The 23653-nt window shown below is 44.3% G+C and overlaps 1 protein-coding gene across 13 annotated transcripts in view; it reads left to right on the forward strand.

Moving 5' to 3' along the window:
- Positions 1 to 23653, forward strand: part of PTPRF (protein tyrosine phosphatase receptor type F) — a 686838-nt gene that overhangs the window by 651144 nt on the left and 12041 nt on the right. For all 13 annotated transcript variants that reach the window (XM_089514948.1, XM_089514949.1, XM_089514947.1 and 10 more), the window contains 4 exons: positions 10259 to 10382; positions 11777 to 11952; positions 21484 to 21603; positions 22280 to 22434. In XM_089514948.1, coding sequence (XP_089371074.1) covers positions 10259 to 10382; positions 11777 to 11952; positions 21484 to 21603; positions 22280 to 22434 — 575 coding nt within the window. The remainder of the gene's footprint in view (positions 1 to 10258; positions 10383 to 11776; positions 11953 to 21483; positions 21604 to 22279; positions 22435 to 23653) is intronic.

Consider the following 23653-nt stretch of genomic DNA (forward strand, 5'->3'; position numbering starts at 1 on the left):
TGCACTTATTGCTTCTAACTTGGCCCAGACAGCAAAGAGAAATTTTGGGGAAGGGTTAGACCTAGGAGCAAAACATCTTCCAAACAAGTCTGCTCATTCTACAAAACATGTGCTCAGACTCTCAGTAATTCAGAGGCCCAAATGCTTAACTGCACTTTAGCCACAAAATTGGGATAGCATTAGAAGCATCTGTAAATTAGCTGAACTAGGTTATTATTGAGAAAAGGCACAGAACTTGGGGGGGGGGGATTTTTGGACTACAATTTCTGGGAATCCTCCAGTGTAGCCACAATGGATTCTGTGAACTGTAATGTAAAAATTAACCCGTGGGGGTGGCAACCTCTGCTTCTGTACCTCTGAGACAGTAACTGAGAAAATGGGTCAAGCACTTTGTCAGTATCTACATATATCTGTATCTATGATGGAAAGAACATGGAGAAACACTGCCTGGTGGTGCCTGTGCCAGTCATGAGCCATTGCTAGCTAGGAGTCAAGGTGTCAGCCTCCATTCTTGTACACACAATGGGGGCTGGGAGTGGCTGGATCACTGTAGCTTTTGAGTGGTCTGGATGCGGTGAGCAAGCCAAGCCACAGGGCTACTCTGTTCAGATACAGTAAGCCTCAAGAGAGAATTTACAGCCAGGGATTAGTAGAATGAGCACAATCACGCGAGCTTGTTAATCGTTTATCTACACTTTGCTGTGCTAGAACAATGGCTGTACTTGAGCACCACCTGTTGGACTGTTATCTTTATTGCAGGTAGGCTGTGCCCACAGAATACCCAAAGCAGGTGGTTTGCCAGAATGTGGGTAAATACTAGGCACTTTCGAGGTGGGACACATACTCTTCCTCTTATTATTGAGAAGGCAAGTGAAACTGGCTTCTGTTACTAACTAGAGAGAGAGAGAGAGGCCTTTTTTACCATGCTGATATTAAATAGATACTGTCAAGGGATGAATTGGCTCAGGTTCTGTTCTTTGTCTCTCTTGCTCTGGCAGAAAGAATAGTGGTGCTATTGATCACAGGACCAGCTTCAAACATTTCACTGCCTGAGGCAGAGCAGAAAATGTCATGCATGTGCACTTTCCCCTCCCACTCCATCAAGACACATGGTACCATAGGCTGGACAAATTATTCCACTACCAGAGGCAAAAAAAAAAAATCTTTTAAATCCCCAAATGTAGCAGTAAAAATACAGTAACTGTTAACTATTTGCTATTCATTTGTGTTAACCAAAAATCAGTTAAGGCAGTTATGTCACTTTGTGTTATGATAGGGCCCACTCTGGTCATAGACCAGGGGTCGGCAACCCCTGGCCTGCGGGCCACATCCGGCCCGGCGAGGCCTTGGGACCGGCCCGAGCCCAGTCCTGCTGCCAATTGCCAAAGGCCCTGCGCTGGTGGCAATCGGCGGCAGGACCGGGTCTCTTGTGTGGGGCCTTTGGCCTCTCGCGCGAGCGGCCCTCAGCCAGCGGACAGGCAGGGCCCAGGAGCCCCGCTGGAGCGAGGCTCCTTGGCCCTGCCTGGTCCCTTCTGCCGGTGGACAGGCAGGGCCCCTCTGCTGGCGGACAGGCAGGGCCAAGGAGCCCCACTTCAGCGAGGCTCCTTTGTCCTGCCTGTTCCCCTCTGGGTAGGGTAGGAAGGGGGCTGGGGTCTTCCTCCTCCTTCCCTCCCTTCCCGTGGCTGCCAGACAGCCGCGGGCAGGGAAGAAAGGGGGTGGGGGAAGAGGAGGAGGAAGAGGAGCAGGAGGAGGAAGGAAGGAGGAGAAGCAAGGAAGGAGGGAGGAGAAGGAAGGAAGGAAGAAGGTGGAGGGAGGAAGGAGGAAGAGGAGGAGGAAGGAAGGAGCAGGAGGAGGAGGAGGATGAAGAAGAAGAGGAGGAGGAGGATTTCCATTCCATTTCTACAGGTCTGCTTTGTTTTAACAATGATGGTGATGTTGATGGTGATATTGATATCAGCCAGCTTCTGAGGCCCAAATGTCCTCCATTTTGATCATGCCTAACAAACATGCATTTATATTAACTTTTTTTAAAAATCATCAAATTATTTCACATATCCTCCATTTTTAAAAATGTGTCCTACATTTGAAAATGTCCTATATTATGTAATTATTTATTTTTTAGCTTCGGCCCCCCAGTTGTCTGAGGGACAGCAACCTGGCCCCCGGCTCAAAAAGGTTGCCTACCCCTGTCATAGACCTTTATAGGCCTATGTTGTCCTTCCCCTCCCTGCCCATTCAGATCTAGGGTTGGGACATCTACAAGTGTGAGGCTAATCCAGGTCTCTCCCACCCAAACCCTGTTGTGTCAAGCACACCGAGATCACAAGTGTATGTGCTAAAGCTTCTAACACGCTTTCCCTTGCAATCCCAGTTGTGATTTACTTGTCCTAGCAATGGAACATCACTCTATTGCCCACTGACTAGCTGATGGCTAACAGTGTGGGTAAAAGCGGTGTAGCACTCTTCAACTGCACAGGTAGCATAGAGAGTGGCCAAAGGCCACAGGTTATCCCTATGTGTAGTAAAGCATTTTGCTCCATATAGTAGATGTATTATGAAAGGAAGAAAGGTGTATTCTTTTTTGCTATGGGTCTTTTCCTCACATTCTTACTCTGAGACTCCCAACACTGACCTATCAATTGTACAACAGGGAAGATAACCTACGATTTTTGACCCTGAGAATCTCTCTCATCATATTCTATCCTGCAGGGATGGAGTCCACCAATCCTGACTCCCAGAGTGCTCTTCACCCTTCTTTCCCTCTGGTTAATCATTGTGAAGCCCATAGTTAAAGAAGCTGTGCAGATTTTGCTTAGCAACCACCTGCTGAGACAGTATATTTGTAGTTACACCTTCAATGATCACAAAATATTATCAAAATGGTGAGCTATATTTTTTCCAGCTGTTTGCTTCCAACCACCCGCCACACTGTTAAGACCCATCAGGAGCACTATTAAGGTGCAGATATGCAGTTGTGAGATGATAGGTACAACTCAAAAAGAGTCTTGGATCTGTATATCTTTGCACCCCTTTCCCACTCCCAAAATAGCCTGCCAGGCTTCTCACTTCCAAAGTTTCTGCAGTCCATATTCAAATTTGAGAGGAGAAGAACCCCACTGGGGTTTTCCAGTTCTCCTCCAGTCCAGAGATGCCACTTGTCAGTTCAAGAGCTCAAAGCAAGTCAGACAGAAAGCAGTAGGAATTTGCATCCTGTTCCTCCAGCAGTTCCGTTGCTCACTGTATGCCCCGGGCCAGTGCCGCAGCAGCCACATGCTGTAGCACCGACTTGCTCCCTAAAAGAAGCTGCTCTGAGCAGCTTCTTTGAAGGGTCATGACAGGCGTGCTTGCGCACCATCATGCCACCCCTTCCGGCCAGCACCATTTGGGTGCTGCACCACATGTGCGTCATCATGGTGTGCCCCATATATATGGGCACATGCTAAGATGGCGCCCAGACACCAGCAGAAGGACTTTGAGCATGTGCACACTTAGCCTTATTTGAACCCTAGTTCGGGCCCAGGCCAGCATAAAGTGCCAGGCTATATTGGCCCTATGTCTACAAGTTTGTTCCAATTGTGTCAAAATAATATTTTTTTCTGGGCTCATAAAGGATAACTTTGCTTAACACAGCACATGCTTGACCCCAACTGCATAGCTAATAATGGATGATCCTCACCTGTTCAAAAATTTGTACTCTTAAGATAAGGTTGCCATCTTTTCTCTGGCAAGATGCTTGTGTCTTTAACAAAAGTAAAATGAAATGAACTTCCACAATCACTTGAACCTTCATGCTAAAAACTTGCATACTGAATTTCTGCTGTGCATAGAGGTATTAATGCACAAGAGCCCAGCTAGGCAAAAAGTTGACAACCATAGATTTGATCCCCCACCCCACAAAAGAAATCACACATATTGCTGGTGCTGTGTTTATATGGATAGTGTGAGATGCTGACTGGGCTCAAAACATGGGATTGAAGTTGCATGTCTCAGTGAGGCAAATATGAGAGAAGAGGTAGGTGGTGGATGGGATAAGCTTTTCACTTAGTATGACCCATCAAAAGAACTGTGCATAATGGGCATCAGGTGCCTTGGGAGCACCCCTCCCTCACTGCCTTATTTACTCATTTGCTCACCATTAAGGAAGAAACAGGTGCATGTTAATTCATCACTGAGGTTTAAATTAAATCATTTCACTTCTAAATGAGTCACTCATTTGCAAGCCTATTTAATTAGTACCTCTTCACATAGCCAGGTGGGTTCCTTCTTCTACCTTTTTCACCTGTTTGCCCTCTTATGGGGTCATTAGTGATACAAGAGTGGAGGATTGTGCATCTCCTGACTTTAAAGTGAAGCAACCGCCTTAATGACAATGCTAGTGCCACACTTGGGGACAAAAGGAATGTTGTCCTTTCTCTTCCAAGACACTGATGCTATCTCAATGAGTTTTTGAGCAGAGATGTGCACTGTACTTTCCCTTCTGCCTTTGAACAAGACCCATGGGAGAAGGAGTTCTGGAGCTTCTGCACAGTTGAAAATGATGGATACTGCACTGTTGAAACTCTTGCTATGCATCAGCTGTTCTACTTTATAAGGTTTTGTATAAGAGAGTGTAAGAGAAAAGCCATGTTACTAATAGCTTGCAAAGTGGCTTTTCTCATCTCAGATAGCTTGATGCTACAGTCTGGTGAATTATAACCTTTTCATGCTGTTACGAAATCCACTGAAATGTGAACTGCAATATAATTTTATGTATTTCTTTTGTTTAAATATTTCTAAATGTCCCTTCATAATGTCAGGCCTTGGGTAGACTCCATTTCCCATGCTTGTTTTGAACAATGAATAACTGTCCAGAGCACAGGCTTTCTACCTATCACAGAACTGTTGCAAAGAGCAATTTATAGTTCATTAAGAATTCAAGATTCATGAAGCAAACATTCCAGATCTTTAGCTGCTATGGACTAGAAACCTGGGGTGCTTCCAAATGGGGAGGTCCTACCAAATATTGCTTTTTGGTAAAAGCAGAATTCCTTTCGACACACCATACTTCAGGAAGGCTGAACCTTTGAATGTGTTTGTTTGTCTCTATCTATCTATTTATCTATCTATCTATCTATTGACTTTATATCCCACCATTCTCCCAACATGGGATCCAAGGTGATACAGGTTGAGTCTCCCTTATCCACAATTCTGAAGTGCAAAATATTCCAAAAACCTTTTCATCAGTGGCTGAGATGGTGACGACACCTTTGCTTTCTGATGGCTCAGTGTATACAAACTTTGTTTTATGCACATAATTATTTAAAACATTGTACAAAATTACTTTTAGGTTATGTGTACAGTATAAAGAGTAAATGAATTTTCTGTTTAGACTTAGGTCCCATCTCCAAAATAGCTCATTATGTATTTATATGTAAATACATCTATTGCAAAATTCAAAAAAATTCTAAATCCCAAACATCTCTGGTTCCAGGTATTTCAGATACAGGAGACTCAACCTGTGTCTACATAGCTGACATATCATAGTGAATGGCAATTTTATCCCCTTCCTTTGTCAAAACTCTCACTGTTGCCACACACTCCTTCTCCTGACAACTTGAAGTTGGTGCTCCTCAGTCCCACTTTAACATCCTATTTTGTGAGTGGGCAGGTGGGTGTATCTTTAAGAGTGCTTGCAGCACAGAACAAGAATATTGAAGGCTGAGATATAAGTAAACAATAATAATATTCTATTCTGTCTGTGAAACTGACCAGAAAAATTAAAATGAATTTGAAATTGACTATACACATCTAGTAGTCAGTATCCAACTTGGATTTTGAAAGTAGCCAGGGGGAAAAAAAGATTTGCAGCTACATCCAAATAAAAATCAGTTCTCAATCCTTTCCAACTCCCTCTCTCTTTTTCTTTAACATGTGAACAGGCTTCTTTGGTTTTTCCAAATGCTATGTTTTCCCTCAGAAGGGGAGTGGAATGGCAGTACTTGAAATAGAGAAGATATGTGTCAGTTTCACTGCAATCTGATTTTAAAAAATAAGCACACACACTGGGGGGGGGGGGGAACTCACACACCTTTTCAGAATGCCTCCTTTCCAACATAATGACATTTCAATTTTTTTTAATACCAGTCAATTGTAATTATGAGGACTGCAGCCTTACAGTCAGAGCCTACATCTGTCTAGTCTGAAATAAGCACTGCTGTGTCCAGTGGGCTCTCTTCCTGCTTTATAAGTTTTAAGAAGCCTTGAAAGGATGAAAGACTTGCTTGCAGGACACAAAAGGTTCTGCAACTGGAAATGCATAGTACAGAAAAGAGAGGTGTCCGCAACAGATCATCCACTTTCCCCAGGGACAATTCCTACAAAAAAACTAACTGCAGTGCCACCCTTACCCTCCATACCAGAGTTTTAGCATGTGGGTGGTGGGAATTGAGCATAGGGGCACCGGGAGATAAACACAGGCTTATTACAAATAGATGACAGTGTCATATAGACCCTCTGCAAAATTCCAGAAATTAAGAATAAAATCACAGTCTCATCTGGAAGTTGGTCTGTTTCTAGCATGTGGGATGTATGTTTAGAGTGATGAGAAATTCAATCATGAGCTGCAGAGAGCTGGGCTGCTTCTGCTCCTGCCACTTCGCACTACGCTGCCTGCTTATTACTTGGATAATAGAAGATTATAGGGTTCCTGTTGGAAACGTCTATTTACATCCTGCATTTCCCAAACCACCTATTAGCAGTGCTGTGATGTCATATCCTCCCCATGGAGGCTGTGAAAATCTGTGTTATGTGCTGCATTGCTCTTCCTTGAAACAGAGATCCTCTTCTATTAAACGTAATGTGAATATGTTCTATTTTGCCAAATGAGCCTACATAATAGGGTGAGTTTGGGCGTCATTTCTCCCCCATATACTGGTTTTGCCACTGGAAGATTTAGCCCATTGCTCACAGAAATGCAGAGGAGGAGACATATTTGTGCTGCTGTTTGTTAGTCACAACTTGGGTAAAGGAGCTTTCCAGGGGTGGTAGGGAGGAAGCAGACCAAGAAAAAATGCCAGCTGTCTTTGCTTTGTTGTACATGTTGTGTCTTGATACCCGTCTTAGCACTGTGTCTGCCAAAAAGGCTTGCTCTGAGATAGTAGCCTGTCAGAGTTGTGCCAATGAACTACCAGAAAAAGGAGGTCTCTGTCCATTGTAACTAGGCTTTTCTCCCATTTCCATTATCAAGTGTGGGGCCTGTGGAGAAAAGGAGTATATTCCAGGGTGTTAGCCCCTTGGGGAAAAATACAAAGACTGGATCTGTTAGGAAACAGCCTCCCTCAGCAGAATTTAGCAGAAGTAACATGTCTCCCTTCTTCAGTATGTCCCTGGCTGAGACAACTTAAGTAAATGCAACCAGGCAGTATCAAGTTACAAACTAACTTTACCCATTGCTTTTAAAATATACATCACTTGAAATCCTGCACCCTAACTAACTAATGAAAATATCAGGTAAAAAAAAAGAGTTCCAGTGAAACTAAAACTTTAATGCGCCATCTGGAAGCTGAAAACAAAGGAAGGAGGGAAAAAGTGAAAGTTGGTAGAGAAGGGGGAGTTTTTATATGATCACTTTAATATCAACCCTACAACTTTTCAGGTCACATGGATGATGATCATGCATTGCAATAGATAAGTGAGCAAATGGGGAAACCAGAGCTAAAGTACTCAGAATGGGTGTAGGTATACAGTGGGGTCCTATACCAGTGATGGTGAACCTATGCCACGTGTGCCAGAAGTGGCACTTTGGGCCATTTCCTTGGGCACGGGGCGAGGGAGAAGGCGGAAGAGGCACGCGCATGCCCGTTCCTCCCCCTCCCTGCCTTTTCCTGGCCTCCAGCGGTCTCTTGGAGACAGCTGGAAGCCAGAAAAGGGCTCTCCGGGGAAGGAGCCAGAGGCGCACTTCTCTGGCTCCTTCTCACAGCCTTCTCCAGGTCTCCAGCTGCCAATTCAAGAGAGCCAGGGGCCAGGAAAAGGGCGGGGAGAGGAGGAGGGACCGGTGTGTGCCAGTGGCTCCTCCCCAGGGAGCTTTGCCAGCCTCCAACTGTCTCTGGAGAGACAGCTGGAAGCAGGGAATGGTCCATGGGGATGGAGGCAGGGGCCCTGCCCATCTTCCTCCTTCTCCACTTACCCTTCCTGCCCTCCAAGTGTCCTAAATGGGGCACTTGTAGGGCAGGGAAAGGTCCGTGGGGATGGAGGCAGGGGCCCTGCCCTTCTCCCGCCTTCCCTACTTACCCTTCCTGCCCTCCAAGTGTCCTAAACGGGGCACTTGGAAGGCAGGGAAAGATCTGCGGAGAGGAAGAGAGGGGGCCTGCCCATTCCTCTTCTTCCCCTTTTGCCTTTCCTTGCCCTCAAAGGGCTCTAGAGAGCCCTTTTGGATGAAGAAAGGTCCAGGAAGAGGAGGACTGGGGCCATGTCCATAGCTCCGCCCCCTCACGGGCCTTTGCTGACGCCCAGCTGTCTCTGAGAGAAAGCTGGGGGGCGGAAAAAGGCAGGGGAGGAGCCCCGCTCAGAGGGTGAAAGCTCCGCCCATGGAGGGTGAAAGCCACACCCCCTGGGCCAGAAGCCCTGCACCAGCACTCAGCCCCATCCCGAGTTGGCAGAACCCCCGCCCCTGGCACGCGAACCTAAAAAGGTTCACCATCACTGTCCTATACTATCAAACCTTCTCAGTTGGTCTAACAGCACCGAAAGTGGGGTGCGAGACAATGGTTGATTTTCCAACAGGATGCAGCAGATATCAGGGGTTAATAGATGGAGTTTTGCAGGGGCTATGCAAAATTTGTCTACATGGATAATTAGTCCTACCAAGAGTACAGATGACTTGACAAATTGTTGATAAAACAGATGCATAAGTTGCTTGATTAGGTACAACTTCCTTACCACCTGCTGTCTGAGCCTATATCGAAGATGCCAGTGAAAATTTATTGAGCAGTATTATGTAGTTGAAAAAGATGTCTCTGAGTATACTGTGAAGGAACATGCTGCAAAATGTCATGCACTGGGTAATATTGCTTCTTCTGTATGTTACTCAGTTTAATGAGAGTGAAGCATTATCTGCCTGCTTCGACTTTAGTGCTTCATCTTAACCTTTGCACTTCCCCCCCACTCCACCCCTTGCCATCATTTGCTTTTTTGCTCTGTAGTTCCCTGGCATAAGCACATTTTGACACACTTCTTTTTCCAGTAGTTCAAGCAAGCCTAGTAAGCAGAGCAACCTTGAGTGGTGGGGGAGTTTGATCTGGTGTAAATGTTGCAAAGCAAATATTGGTCTAAGTACCTGGGTGCCTGCCAAGCTGTGTAGGTAGGAATTTGCTGGGAAGAAGGAGCAATCGAGAGAGGGTATTAAGCCTTAACCCACCCACAACACACATTCCAGGATGTTTTGTTCCCAGGCAGCTATTTGCTATATGAAGTGAAGGGATGCAGTGGAGAGAGGTAAAAGATTCATTTTACTTTTACATATGCACATCCTCACACCCACACACACAAACCACTTTTCCCTTGAAAATTATCTATTTGATGTGCAGTGGAGAAAAGAGCCTTGTGTTCCCAAAAGATACAAACTATCTACATAACAGCCAGTGTCGTGTGGTGGTTTAAGTATTAGAAAAGTCTTGGGAGACCAGGATTCAGATCCCTGCTCAGTACTGGAAATCCACCAAATGACTGTGAGCAAGACACATTCTCTCAGCCTTAAAGGAAGGCTAATCTCCTCTGTATAGGTCTTGCCAATAAAACCCTAGGACAGGGTCACCATAAGTCAGAGTTAACAACACCAGCCTCTACAAATGCATGTGTTATCAAGCTTGCTTTGAAAGTGATTTGGCCCTTTCAAACTTCAACTAGAAATTGTGGTTGTTGCCCCTCCTCCCAAGCTAGGAATGGATTTTTGAATATGCTGCATATCAGAGAACTGACTAATATAAGAAAACTCCATCCAACTCACAATGAGTTTCTACAGCATGAAAACTAACTACTTCATTGTAAAATGGTGCATTCATAAGGTTAGCCCCCAACCTAGGCAGAGCCTTATTGTTTGCCTATATTGAGCACATCCATGTCAAATTCATTTTGTGACTCAGCCTTCAGCTCTCCAATATGAAACTTGCATTTTTCATTCTATACTGTTTCATATTTTGATAATAGGTTTCTGTTTATTTAAGAATTAAGAAGATATGTGATAATTTGAACATTTATATACACACTCTCTTCTTCCTTGCAGTCCATTGATCCTGGACAGCAATTCACATGGGAGAACTCCAACTTGGAAGTGAACAAACCAAAGAACCGCTATGCAAATGTGATAGCCTATGACCACTCTCGTGTCATCCTGACCTCAATTGATGGTGAGACTGGTGGTAATAAAATATCTATGGCAGACATCAGGGCCAGAGGCCTCATACCATGTAATGTAGAATAAATGCATCATCCTGTTTCAGCATAGTTCTTAGTAGTGAACACAGCTATGATAAGGTGCTGTGGGATCTCTGTCAAGGAGCTGGGACAAGGAGACAAGACACATGAAGTAAGGTGTAGTTTCTTTACTGAGCCATTGTTACACATTTTGGATAATCTTTCAGTAACCCTTTTAGCTCATTAAGACTCCATGAATTGGTAAGTGACCAGAACTCAGGCTGCCCATTCCTCTGACCAAGAAACTAAAATAAAACAAAAAACATGGAATCCCATTTTGGTAGCTTTTCCCATTGTTTTTACAAGCAAGTAGTGGCTGCAAAGAGGTTCCACTTCAGTTTTGCTACATTTTCCAGCTCTGATAACTAACAAAAGGACAGACAATAGATTATTTTCAGAGCTAAAAATGATTGGAAAGCAGATGTTTGTTCCCTGTTTTACAGGGTACACTTACTCCGTTTTTACTTCCAGATTTTCAGAAAATTGCATGGGTCTTAAACATGCAAAAAGTGTGTATATACCATAAGAAGTTGTGCCTCTCTCACACCACATTCAGTATTCCTGCCTCCAGCTGAAAATATTTATTGAGTCTTATCTTATGCCTCTTGTGCACCATAGCTATCCAAAGAGGTCTTTGGCACATGTTTCTTTTCTGACATGGGTCATGGAAAAACATGGATTTTACATTCTCAAGGGTGTGTACTTAATCACTGACTGAGCTTTGCCATGGGTGTTTGGTCATTTGGTTTCATGTGGAGAATCTCCTGTTGTTTTGCCCCAGGGAACTATAGTTGGAGCAAAATAACTACTAGAGTGAGATGAAATAGGTGGCTTATTGGGGTAGCCAATATCTTAGAAGTTGTGTATCCTGCAGTGTGACTAACAGCCTTATATTTTTAGCCCAGTGTGTGATGATTCCAGAATGCATGTCAAGTTGTTGGAATAGCTATCAGGCTTTCAGCTGCTGTCTTCAGAGTGTGCCTGACAAGCAACTCTGCCTTTATTAAACATTTGCTTACTCTTTATTCCAATGGGGGAAAGCAGTGGTAAGTCACTGTGAAGGTGGTGGAGTCTTCAGGGTTGTCTTTCCTTGAGACATCCAGCAGTCCATGCTTGGGAGAGATATCATGCTGCTGTAATAGCAAGGGGCAAAAAGATCCACTTGATCTCCTGCAAAGTAGCTCTAGTTTTATTGAGCAGTGACTAGATTGACCAAGACTGTTTAAGTAGTGTGTTTAAAATGGCTCCCTCCCTTATTTGCATCCTGCCAGAGATCTACATGGCAACATTGTCATTCAAGATGTTGTGCTCTTTCTTTGTCACTCAGGGGTCCCTGGAAGTGACTACATCAACGCCAACTACATTGATGGCTACCGCAAGCAGAATGCCTACATCGCTACACAAGGGCCTTTGCCAGAAACACTCAGTGACTTCTGGAGGATGGTGTGGGAACAGCGCACGGCAACTATTGTGATGATGACCCGGTTAGAGGAGAAGTCTCGGGTATGTACAAGCTTTCCAGCGGACAGACATTAACTCAGGTCCATTGTTAAATCTGTGTGTCTAGTGCAGCAAAAACTGCTAGACATTTCATTAGGTACTAGGACATGAATGAGTCCTAACAGTCCTCTGGGAAATTAGAGCTATACAGCATTGCAGACAACGATAGGGAAAATGTACTGATGTCAGCCTACATATCAACATACCTTTGCCACTCAGACCATTTAAAAAAAACCTTAACACGTGCATGAGTGAAATGAATCGGGTGGGCAGGAAGTGGTGGGGAGTGGGCAAGAAATTGTACCCTCTTTTATGTGTGTTTCATAACCTGCTAGAGTTCTTGCTTCATCATTGAGTCATGATGGCAGCATACTTCTCTGTAGGAAATAGCTGGACGAAGAGGGCTTTATGCCCATCTAAAACCTTGTCAAAATCTTCAAAGGCATTCAAAGTAGGAGGGAAGGATCATAACCATGGTGGTAAGACAGCTCCAATCAATTTGGTGATGTATCTTCATGGTGGCACAGATGCCACCTGTATTCTCTAATTAGAAAGTGGTGGGGCTCCCTAGATGCATTTGTAGACTAGTAGCTTGTGGTCTGAGTAAGGTGTGTGTATGTGTCTTATTTCAGGTAGGGTATGCACACACGCACACACACATACACACACACACAGACCTAGACCATCACATATTTGCTACTGTGTAGTTTTGTCTTGTAATACAAGGTCGTTGACACAGTAAAGGGTGAAACCTCCTGCTATAGGCAGTTTCTGCCCCCATGCATACATTTTCAATATGTGCAAATGGCTTTGGGGAGGGTTCTGTGAACTCCCATGTAACCAAGCCCTTCCCACGCGTCAGGGGTAGCTTAGTTGGACATGCCTGTATCTAGAAATAGTTTCAGAAACCTGGAACACAGTCTGAGAGAATCTTGGACAGAGTTTTCCAGTAAGTAGCATTTTCTGTAGTGAGCATTTGTGCTCAAAGAATATTTTATGTTTCCATGCCAACCACATGGCAGGGATGTTCATTTAGACTGTGGTGCACTCATCTCTTTAGTCAAACAGGCTTGAATCAGGAGTTGGGAAATGAAGCATTTTCAGAGGATAAAATAACCAAATGAAGCAAGGAGGAGTTGTATGTGAAGGCAAAGAAAGATACTCAATCATGTATTCTTCTCTAGTTTGTTGAATTAATACTGAAAGAACAACATTGTCTTTTGTGAGATAAGAGGGGATCACAGAACTGAGGTGTAAGGAGCACAACAGGGGCTGGCCTGCGATCTTACCCCAAGTAGAAAGAAATTACCCCCAATATGCTTACAGAAATAGCTGCTTAGTATCAGGGGGGGGGGGGACACATACACACACACACACACAAAATGTATCTCCTCTTGCCACTTAGGCATTCATACAAGTCTCTCATCATCTGAATTTACACATTTCTCACTGAGCCTGTACCAGAGCACAATAAGAACTGCCATGTTAGATCAGGCCAGTGATCTCTATGTTTGACTGTCTGACACTGACCAACCAGATATCATAGAAGAGTTCTCAGATTATAAAAACAATGCTAAGTTCGTTTTTTCTAGCATCTAATGCTGTGACTAGTAGTCATTTCGATCCTTCATCTATTTTATTTGCTTTTTTTAAAAATGTGCTGGTGGCATCTCAGCATTCTGTAGCAAAGTGTTCCATTGAGTTAATCATGCATGGGGAGGATGTGAGCTTTTGTTTGACTTGTATGCATACTGATGTTGTTGTTGTTATAGTTGGCCTACAAGTTTCTGTAGGTTTTTCCTAGTTATTCTTCCTATACATACACTTCTATCAAGTACAGTGCTACCTCGGGTTACGAATTTAATTCGTTCCGCGGCGCCGTTCGTAACCCGATACATTTCGCAACCCGAAAAGGCGCTGGAAAGCCGCTAGCCGCGCTTCACATTTGAATTTCGCGCCGAAATGAATTTCGTAACCCGAAAAATCTTTCGTAACCCGGAACAGTTTTTTCCAATGTAACTTTTTCGTACCCCGGAAATTTCGTAACGCGGTGAATTCGTATCCCGGGGTACCACTGTAATCTTTTGTTCAGTCAAAACCCCTAATCTATTGTTAAAACTTTTCCACAAGGATGATTGACCAGCATTGTCATTTTGTGCTGTAAGTTTGACTCACTCTTTTCTAAAATTGCTACTAAGTCCAAGGAGGGTGGAGCCTTATGGCTATTTTAGCAGAGGAGGAGCAGGGAATAGGTTGGCTCCCAAATGTTTATGAACTTAAAGCTAATGTCCAATTTACTTATGTAGTAACAGCTAACGGCTGCTTCAGACGTCAAAGTAAGGGCAGTTTCACATGGCATGCAATTCTGTGAGTGAAGGAGTTATTGAAACAGCTCCAACAATTTTAGCAATCCAGGGCAACCTCTCTCACACACAATTTGTACTCAGGTGTTTACAATTGTAAAAATAGCTAGATAGGGAACAAGTCTTCCAAGTGGACCTGCTTCCACATTGTTGCATTTCATCCACAGCCATAATTTTTGTTTTCACTTATTAAGTGGAACTTGAATAAATAGAACACCAGAATAGGTCTTTTACTTTAGGAATAGCATTTGTAGTGAAGTAAGAGAGAAATGACCCCCTTCTTTAGTGTCAGAATAAATGAATATCTGAAGTCCAGTTTGTTTTCCTCTGGGGCCATCCAGCTATCAGAAGATGCTCCACAGAGTGTGTTTCTCCAAGATAACATGTTTTCTGAAGCCCTTTGGGTACCTGTTTCTGTCTCCTGCCTTGCTGCTGTTGAGATGCACATTATCTCCTGGTAGCACATTTTCCATTCTTCCCTCTCCTAATTATATCCCGGAAGAAGGAGGATGTAGTATCATCCTTGAGGTGGCATACTTCAGTGAGCTAGCCTGCTATCTAGCCAGGTCAGGGACAAGCAGCAGATGCACTTTTACCCACTTGTTCTTCTGCAGTGAGATATATTCATATAGCTGTCTTTTAGAGACACACCTGCCTCTGCTAACAGATATAACAGTTCCTGGAGACGAAGGCATGTGCACACGATGAACTTATTCACATAAGGAATCAAAGTCACTTCAGAGTACAGATAGGTAAAGAATTACTAAAGAGGCAGGAGTTAAGGACAGATCCTGTATTTGGTTACATTCCCAAGTGCAAAGGTGCACTTTTTAAAATTTGCCATCTTTACCGTGCTCACTCCAGCTTGCCCTCTTTCTTCTTTCCAAGCAAAAGGTGTGTCTCCCAGCTCAGAGCTTCAAAGGGACAGTAGCAGGTGGCAGCCACTTTCTCAGCTCCAGCAATGCTTTGTGTGGGTCTCATGGCCTGGACTTTAGTTTCTAGGACTAGGGGAGTTCGATGCTTCAAAAGGCTTCCAAATCTTGTGAAGGGGAAGCAGTCTGCAGGGAAAAAATCTGTTAGGTGCTTTGGTTTTTATGGCCTACAGATTCTGCCAGCTTGGCAACACAAATCATCTCACCTTTCAATTTTGTGCACTACCTAAAAGCCACATGTAGCACATCCATTTACTGCCTTCAAAGTGTTTGCAATTGGCAACAGAATCAGCCACATATTCAATCTGTCCTGAGCCTCCAGGGCCCTGTGTATGCAGAGGAACTGCCCAGCTTCCTGGATTGTATCCTTTTTCAAAAGAAATTTCTTATGCCCTCTCCCCACTTTCTGTATTGCTAAATAGAAAGTACCCTCAGGCCCAGGTATAACAAAGCCTTACATTCCTAGTCTTGCAGGCTGTAGGTCTAGCATAACTATTTTCTAAAGCAGCTTTTCTCCCTTTGTAATACCTGCATGAAGGGGGAGCCTCCTCAATTTTCCCAGCAGTTGAGGCAGCCACTGGGCACTGCCAGTAGTAAATGAATTTCCAGGTTGTGAACGTGTTCCTGACATTAATGAGAAGCGAGCAATGCCAGAAGAAAGACTCTCTTATCTGGTTTAGTGCCATCGTGCATCAGCTTCAGCATAAAATTTACAGAGCTTGAAAATGGGGCATAAACATTATGGGTAAATTTGGCAGAAAATGTGAGTGACTCTTATCTGGTCATGAATAAATAATTTTCAATTACCAGCTAGGGCTCTGCTATTAAACCTGGGGATAGATTACTTCAAAGTTAGTCTTGTATTTGTACATATATAGCTATGCAGTTTCCACTGAGTTTGGCAGGAAAAGAGAGACTCTTGCAGAAGAGGCTACTGGACTGAGGCAGGTCTCCACTTGGCCTTCCTGGTGTTATAGCTGTTTGTTCTTTGTGTCACAGAACTCACAGGTCACTTAGGCAGCAGATATTCCCTGTTGAGTATATACATTTGTGGCTTCAGGGAACCAGGGTTCCAGCTGACCATAAGTTCCCCCAGCTTTACAACATGTTGCACCCAAGCAACTCAAACACCGGGGGGGGAGGGGGATCAAATTTTGGAATAAGCAGCTATTGGAAAGCAGAGGAACTTGTACCACAGTGTGAGTATTCTAAACTAAAATGTTGTTTCTCTCTTATCCAGAGTGGCTACAAAGCCCACCCACTAAAAACAACCTGAATTAAAAGGCAGAATGCTATTGATTTCTAACTGGGCTGTGTTCTATGTTCTTTGTAGTCCCTAAAAAACATAATAATAATAATAATAATAATAATAATAATAATAATAATAATAATAGTTTTTATTTATATTTCCCGCCTCTCCCTATGGCTCGAGGCAGGATTACAGCAATAAAATTAAAATTACAGTTCAGTAAAAATTAAACGTCTTATAAAATACAATCCATAAAATCACAACAATATATCAGTTCTATAAAATATCTATATCAACATCTCATTTCAAATAAACATACTCAGGATAAGTGTCTTCTTATAGTTGTTTTTAGAAGATGGGGGGGGGGGGGGTAGACTTGCCAGAAGAGATCCATCTTAAGAGCCTTCTTAAAGGCGTCTAAGGTGGTAATAAGACGGATCTCTTCCGGTAAGTTTCAGCTTGGGTTTGTTTTCCGTTATCCAGCCCATTACCGACTTAAAACAGGCATCCAGAGGAGAGATGCCATCCTTAGTCATTGCATCTGTTGGAGACATAGAGAAATAAATTTAGGTGTCATCAGCGTATTGATAGCACCAGGCCCCATATCTCCGGATGATCTCTCCCAGCAGTTTCATGTAAATGTTAAACAGCATGGGGGACAGGATGGCGCCCTGTGGAATGCCAGATGTCAGCTCTCTTTTAGAAGAGCAGCTGTCCCCCAGCTTCACCATCTGGAATCTACCCAAGACGTAGGATCGGGGCCACTGGAGCGCAGTGCCTCCAATGCCTAACTCCCTCAGGCATTCCAGAAGGATACCATGGTCAATGGTATCGAAAGCCACTGAGATGTCCAAGAGCACCAACAAGGTCACGCTTCCCTGTCAATGCCCAGATGGAGATCATCGACTAAGGTGACCATGGCCGTCTCAACTCCGTATCTAGTCCTGAAGCCAGTTTGAAATGGGTCCAGATAATCGGTTTCATCCCAAACAGCTTGGAGTTGAAGGGCGACTGCCTTCTCGATCACTTTGCCCAAAAATGATAAGAGGGAGCCCTGTCTATAATTGTTTCTCATCTGGGGATCTAAGGATGTTTTTTTAGAAGCGGTTTAACTATCGCTTGTTTCAGTTCTGATGGAAATATTCCCTCTTTTAGGGATATATTAATTATGAAATGCAACAAAGTTTTTACTGCATCCCCTCCCTGAACGATCAACCTCGATGGGCAAGGATCGAGAAAGCATGTCATATACTATATTTGGATAGGCCCAAATGATCCCCATTCATTCTTCCTTGTAGAGGTACATTCCTCTGCTATAGCCAAGCCACTGGGGGCTTAGCTGGACAGAAGACTGAGCTGTAGACACATAAAAAAGAGGAGTGCAAGACATGGTTTGGTGAAAAGTAAGTAATAGGAGGACCAGAATAACTGCAAAGAGAATTTTTTTTTGTTCTGAAAACACAGAGATTATCATGGAAGACAAACTGCCTTCAGCTGGAGTTGAATTCATACAGTGGTAGAAGGAAAAAGCATGTTTGTTCTACTACCTCTCAGTGGAATGCAAGAAGAAGGGCTTTTAGTTCCACCTGAGTAGACCATCCATAGCAGAATCATAGACAGGAAACATATTCCTAGTTGCAGTCTTGGTCTTAACCCAACCCAGAATTATCTCAAGGGTAGGGTTGCCATAAGTCAGGAGCTCCAAACCGGGACAAATGTAGGGCAACATTTTCAAATGTAGGACACATTTTTAACAAAATGGAGGACGTGCAAAAAAATTGAGGATTTTTAAAAAATGTTAATATAAATGCATGTTTTTTAAGCATGATCAAAATGGAGGACATTTTGGCATTATTCCTAGACAGATGGCAGAAATGGGCTTGCCCTCAGGTTCAACTGTACTTCTCAGAAGTGTGTACTTGGGCAAGGGACTGTGGTTTTTCTTCACTGTGCATGAGTTTGTAAAAATTACAGCAAGTTACATTGGCCGTGCCTCAGAGGCTTGTTGATATCAATATCACCACCATCATCATCATCATCACCACTATAATTGGCCAAGAAAGGCAGACTTGTTAGCATTCAAAGTGCCATAAATACACAGAAAATGCACTTCCATACATTTAATAATAAAAAATAATGGGGAAAAATAAAAAACAAGACAGGGGTGTATATATTTCATAATAAAAATTAATGTAATAAAATAAAACAAGCAATAATAAAAATTAATAAAATAAAACAAGCAATAATAAAAATTAATGAAATAAAATAAAACAAGCAATAATAAAAATTAAAGAAATAAAATAAAACAAGCAATAATAAAAATTAAAGAAATAAAAAATGAAAAGCAATAATAAAAATTAAAGAAATTTAAAAAATGAAAAGCAATAATAAAAATTAATAAAATAAAATAAAATAAAATAACTATTTTATATTTTTAAAAATAATTTAAAAACCCCAAAAAACCAAGGCAGACCTAATGGCCACTGACTCAGCTCTCCTCCTCCTCCTCCTTCTCCGGCCCAATTCTGCCCTGGCCCCTTCAAGGCACCCTTCCTCCTCCTCCTCTCCTCCTCCTCTCTTCCGCCCCAATTCTGCCCTGGCCCCTTCAAGGCACCCTTCCTCCTCCTCCTCTCCTCCGTCCCAATTCTGCCCTGGCCCCTTCAAGGCACCCTTCCTCCGGCTCCTTCCTCCTCCTCCTCCTCCTCCTCTCCTCCCCTCCTTAGGATGGCTGGCGCGCATGCGCGCGCGGAAGAAAGCAGGGCAGGCGCGCGCGCCTCCACTGGCCCCTGCTGAGGCCTGAGCGGCACGCACCAAGGAGCCCGTCCTCTTTGGCCAGCTGGCCAATGGCTGGCTGGCCAAAGCTAGGGACGAGCTCCTGTTATGGAGCCCCGTGCGCGCGCCGCCGAGGAGGAGGAGGAAAGCGGAGCCGGAGGAGGAGGTGGGCTGGCACCGCAGCCAGCCGTATTAGCGGCAGCGGCTATGGCCACAGGAGGAGCGGACCCCGAACCGGGAACAAGGCGTGGGGGCCCCCCAAATCGGACCGTGACCGTGAGGGGCCCCCCAAAAGCGTGATTGTCATGGGGGCCGCCAGGTTATGGCATCCCTACTCAAGGGTGGGGGAGTTGAAAGTGAAACTAAGTGGGGAATGGCATCATAGCCTTACATACCTTCCTGTTTGTTAGCAGCTTTCCAGTCATACAGTTCAAAAGTAATTCAACAGAGAGCATCATTCATATTGGAGAGGCTTCTTCCAGTCAGTTTATTTGAGTATTTCCCAGTTTAGGGGGGAAAGCAGCGTATAAAGATAGATTATGATAGTGGTGGCAATGGTAGCCGTGATTATGATGGTGTTTGTATAGGGTTGCCATAACTCCAGACCTCCAAAACGGGAAAAATGTAGGACAAAATTTTCAAATGTAGGACAAAGTAAATGTGCCCTACATTTGAAAATTTTGTCCTACATTTTCCCGCGGAGGGGAGCGGAGGCCAAGCAGCGAGGGAAAGCCTCCACTTAAGGAGGCTTTCCCTCCCCGCCTGGGGCCTGGGCCTCACCGCGATCGGAGGCCGTGGAGGAAGGGCCAGGCCGCGGGCGATCGCCGGGGCCTCCCTTCCTTCCCCGGCCTCCGCGGAGGCCGCAGAGGAAGGGCCAGGCCTCGGGCGATCACTGAGGCCTCCCTTCCTTCCCCGGCCTCTGCAGAGGCCGAGGAGGAAGGTGCGAGGCTGCCGGTGATCGCCGGGGCCTCGCCTCCTTCCTGGCCTCCGCGGAGGCCAGGAAGGAGGGAGGAGGCTGCAGGGAGGCAGGGAGGTTGACGCGGCTGCGCGCAGGAGGCGCCACCTCCCTGCAGCCTCCTCCGCCCCAGGCCTCGCTGCCCTCCTCTTCCTCCGCGCGGCCATGCGCGGTGGAGGAGAAGGAGGGCAGCGAGGCCCCCCAGGTTGCTCTGCAACCCCGCTGCAACCGGGCTTTACCCGGTTTTTTGGATGGCACCCGTGCCGGGAGCAGGCAGGTGCCGCCAAAACCGGGAAAAAACCCGGTTGCAGCCGGGTTATGGTAACCCTATAGTTTGTACTCTCTCTCTCTCTCTCTCTCTCTCTCACACACACACACACACACACACACACAACCCGTGCACATAAATGCACATCTGCCAATGCATACAGACCACAGTACTGAATTTCCTCAGGGTCCGTTTGCTTCTCTGGAAGCTTTTTTTAATATCCCAAGGAATGAAGAGCCCCCCAGGCTTGTTGCTGAGTCCCAGCCTGGGTGTCTGTTCTCTTCTTAGGCTTCCCTTGATTCAGACTACTGTCAGTCTTTCTCGAGGAACCAACTGTCTCATGACCACAAATGGCATCCTCCCTCCCTTGTTAGCTGATTTGAACGGGACAACAAAGCAAGTGACCATCATGACAGCAACCCTAGCAGATTCCCAAGCAGAGGATTATAGGTTGTAGACAGGCTTCCCACATTCACCACTGAGGGGGAGGAGAGATGAGTATGCTCATGTACAGATACCAATCTTCCCAAAGAGCAGGGAAAGGACAGAAAATTACAGAGAAAGAAATTGCTTTTGAATTGACCATTTCTCTCAGTTTCTCTGCCTTTTGGCCATTAACATCCTTGCTTCTTGTTCCTTTTGAGTACTAAGAATCTTGTCTTCCTTTAATCCTTCCCTGGCCATCCAGTCATCCTGGATTTATTTGTGTGTGTGTGTGTGTGTGTGTGTGTGTTTGTTTGTTTGTTTGTTTGTTTTGTGGCATGAGTTGCGGAAGATAAAAAAAATAACTGCTCTGTATATTCAACATGAAAGAATTTCCACATTACCTTCCCAAGTCTCTATACTCCATCAGGTACTACTTCTTACTAGGTGGATGTGAAATTGACAGCAGGGATCAGTAGGAAACAGATTGTGAAGCATTTGGGGACACATGCAGCGTATAGTAAAAGCCACATCCCAGGTACTGACCCATTCCTTCCTGTGTTTCATTGCAGGTAAAGTGTGACCAATATTGGCCAGGGCGTGGTACAGAGACGTATGGCTTGATCCAGGTGACATTGCTGGACACGGTCGAACTTGCAACTTACACAGTTCGGACATTCGCCCTATATAAGGTATGAGAGAAAAGGGGGAAGTAAAATGCAAGACCTCAATGCATCTTTTGGAGGAACACAAGGAGGCATATTGGCTCTTTCAGAGATTCTTTTAGGTGATAGGTTCTCTCGCTCCAAAAGTGACTAGTAGTGGCTAAAGTGGAAGCCCCAACTACACTCATTCACTGATAACACAGTCCTCTTTCTGCCAGGATCACATTCAAACATCTTGTGTTCAATCTCAGTTTGTGCACAGGAACCACCCAGCTTTCAGAACTGGGGCTGTGTGCTGCAGCACCACAAGCCTCATGGATAGTGAGGCTGTTCACTTTCCTCACATACTTGACATATGCAACTTACTCAGAACAAGAGACATCTTTCTCCCTCCCATCCTTGCAGTGTAGGTCACACCTGATATCACTGTACTGGTGTACTCGGGTGAAGCTTGAAGACTTGATGTCTGAGTAACAGCTGTTGGAACATATATTAATTCTTCTTCAACCACAACTCTCAAGAGCCATCTACAAAACAAAAATACAGTACAGCAAAATCTAAGACACAACAAGTCATAGCAGCCAACTGTAAACATGACATAAAGCAAAACTAGAATCAAGAATATGTGTGTAGCTGAGTACTAATATAGAGAATTAAGCCATGACCCACGGCCACATGTAGCTATTGATTTTTCCCCCCATAGAATGGGTCTAGTGAAAAACGAGAGCTGCGGCAGTTCCAGTTTATGGCTTGGCCTGACCACGGTGTGCCAGAGTACCCAACTCCTATTCTGGCTTTCCTGAGACGGGTAAAAGCCTGCAATCCCCCCGATGCTGGCCCAGTGGTTGTACACTGCAGGTAAGCTTACACTGGAGAACATGTATATTTGGAGGCTTCAGCAGCAAAGGGATGGGAAGAGTTTGCTAGACTCTGTTTTGGCACAGTGGTACACCTATAGGGAATTTACAAACAGCCTGCTTACTGCTGTTCATATAAGCAGCACTTTGTAGTCAATGCCAATCACAGCAACTCTTAATTCAGTGTTTTCTGTGTGAAACAACAATAATATTATAAAAATCAGAATGATGTAAAAGGCTGATTTTCAGAGGAAAATTCCACATAAGCATCCAGTATCAAGAATATTGATGACTCAATATTCCACATATACCATATGCACACTTTGGCACCCACAGATATGCAATTACTGCTCTGTTACTGACTTTTTCTGTTTCCCACCTGAAACTGAAGACTCAGTCTTGTTGCAACATATTAAAATGAAATGTGAGATTAAAATCTGAGTCTAACAGATTTCAAGACAGACAATCTCAACGGCATTAAAGAAATATCTCAGAAGAGATATATGCATAATTCAGAACAGTGACATGCACAATCTAAACATAGCACTCCAACTAGTACCTGCACAGACAGAACAAATTTATATGTGCATCACTCTGCACACCCAGTATGCATGTGCTGTCTGTTTCCACAGCCAAACTACTTGCAAGCAGAATCTCCTGCAATTTGAAATCAAAGAAACAACTGCTTAACCACAAACATTAGTTCACTAGGAATCAGTATCTTATCTAGCCAGTGATTTATCTCTTGTAGCTGAGTGGGAACTATTACTGAACAAACCACTTCATCACTGCAGTTCTCACAATTTTTTTAGAAACAGTATTTAATGCTCTCCCTTCATGCTCTGGTTCAGATGGGAGTGTTATATAATTAACATACACTCTCTCCCTGTTAAAACCCTGTTAAGAATTTGATATGAGTAGCAACACAGTGATGTCCTGCTGCAGGGTTCTTAGCTGTCAAATACCAGTTTCTTGTTGGTGCATTGTTGCTTGTGCTAGTTTCTGTACTGGGATTAACAGCAAGTTGTTCATACCCTAGAGTTCAGCCCTATGTCCAGTAAAATCAGGGGCTTTGTAAGAGCGAGCACTGCAGGGTGGTGTAGGTTACATAACACCCCACATGTTCATATGTGTCAAACTCATTTCAGAGGAAAAGAATGACTATTAAGATTATATACCACTGTAAAACAGGACAGAAGAAACAGAAAATGGTAAACATT

Source organism: Sceloporus occidentalis, unplaced genomic scaffold, assembly GCF_023333645.1.
Source record: "Sceloporus occidentalis isolate IW3139 unplaced genomic scaffold, rSceOcc1.0.p SCAF_3, whole genome shotgun sequence".
Lineage (NCBI taxonomy): Eukaryota > Metazoa > Chordata > Lepidosauria > Squamata > Phrynosomatidae > Sceloporus > Sceloporus occidentalis.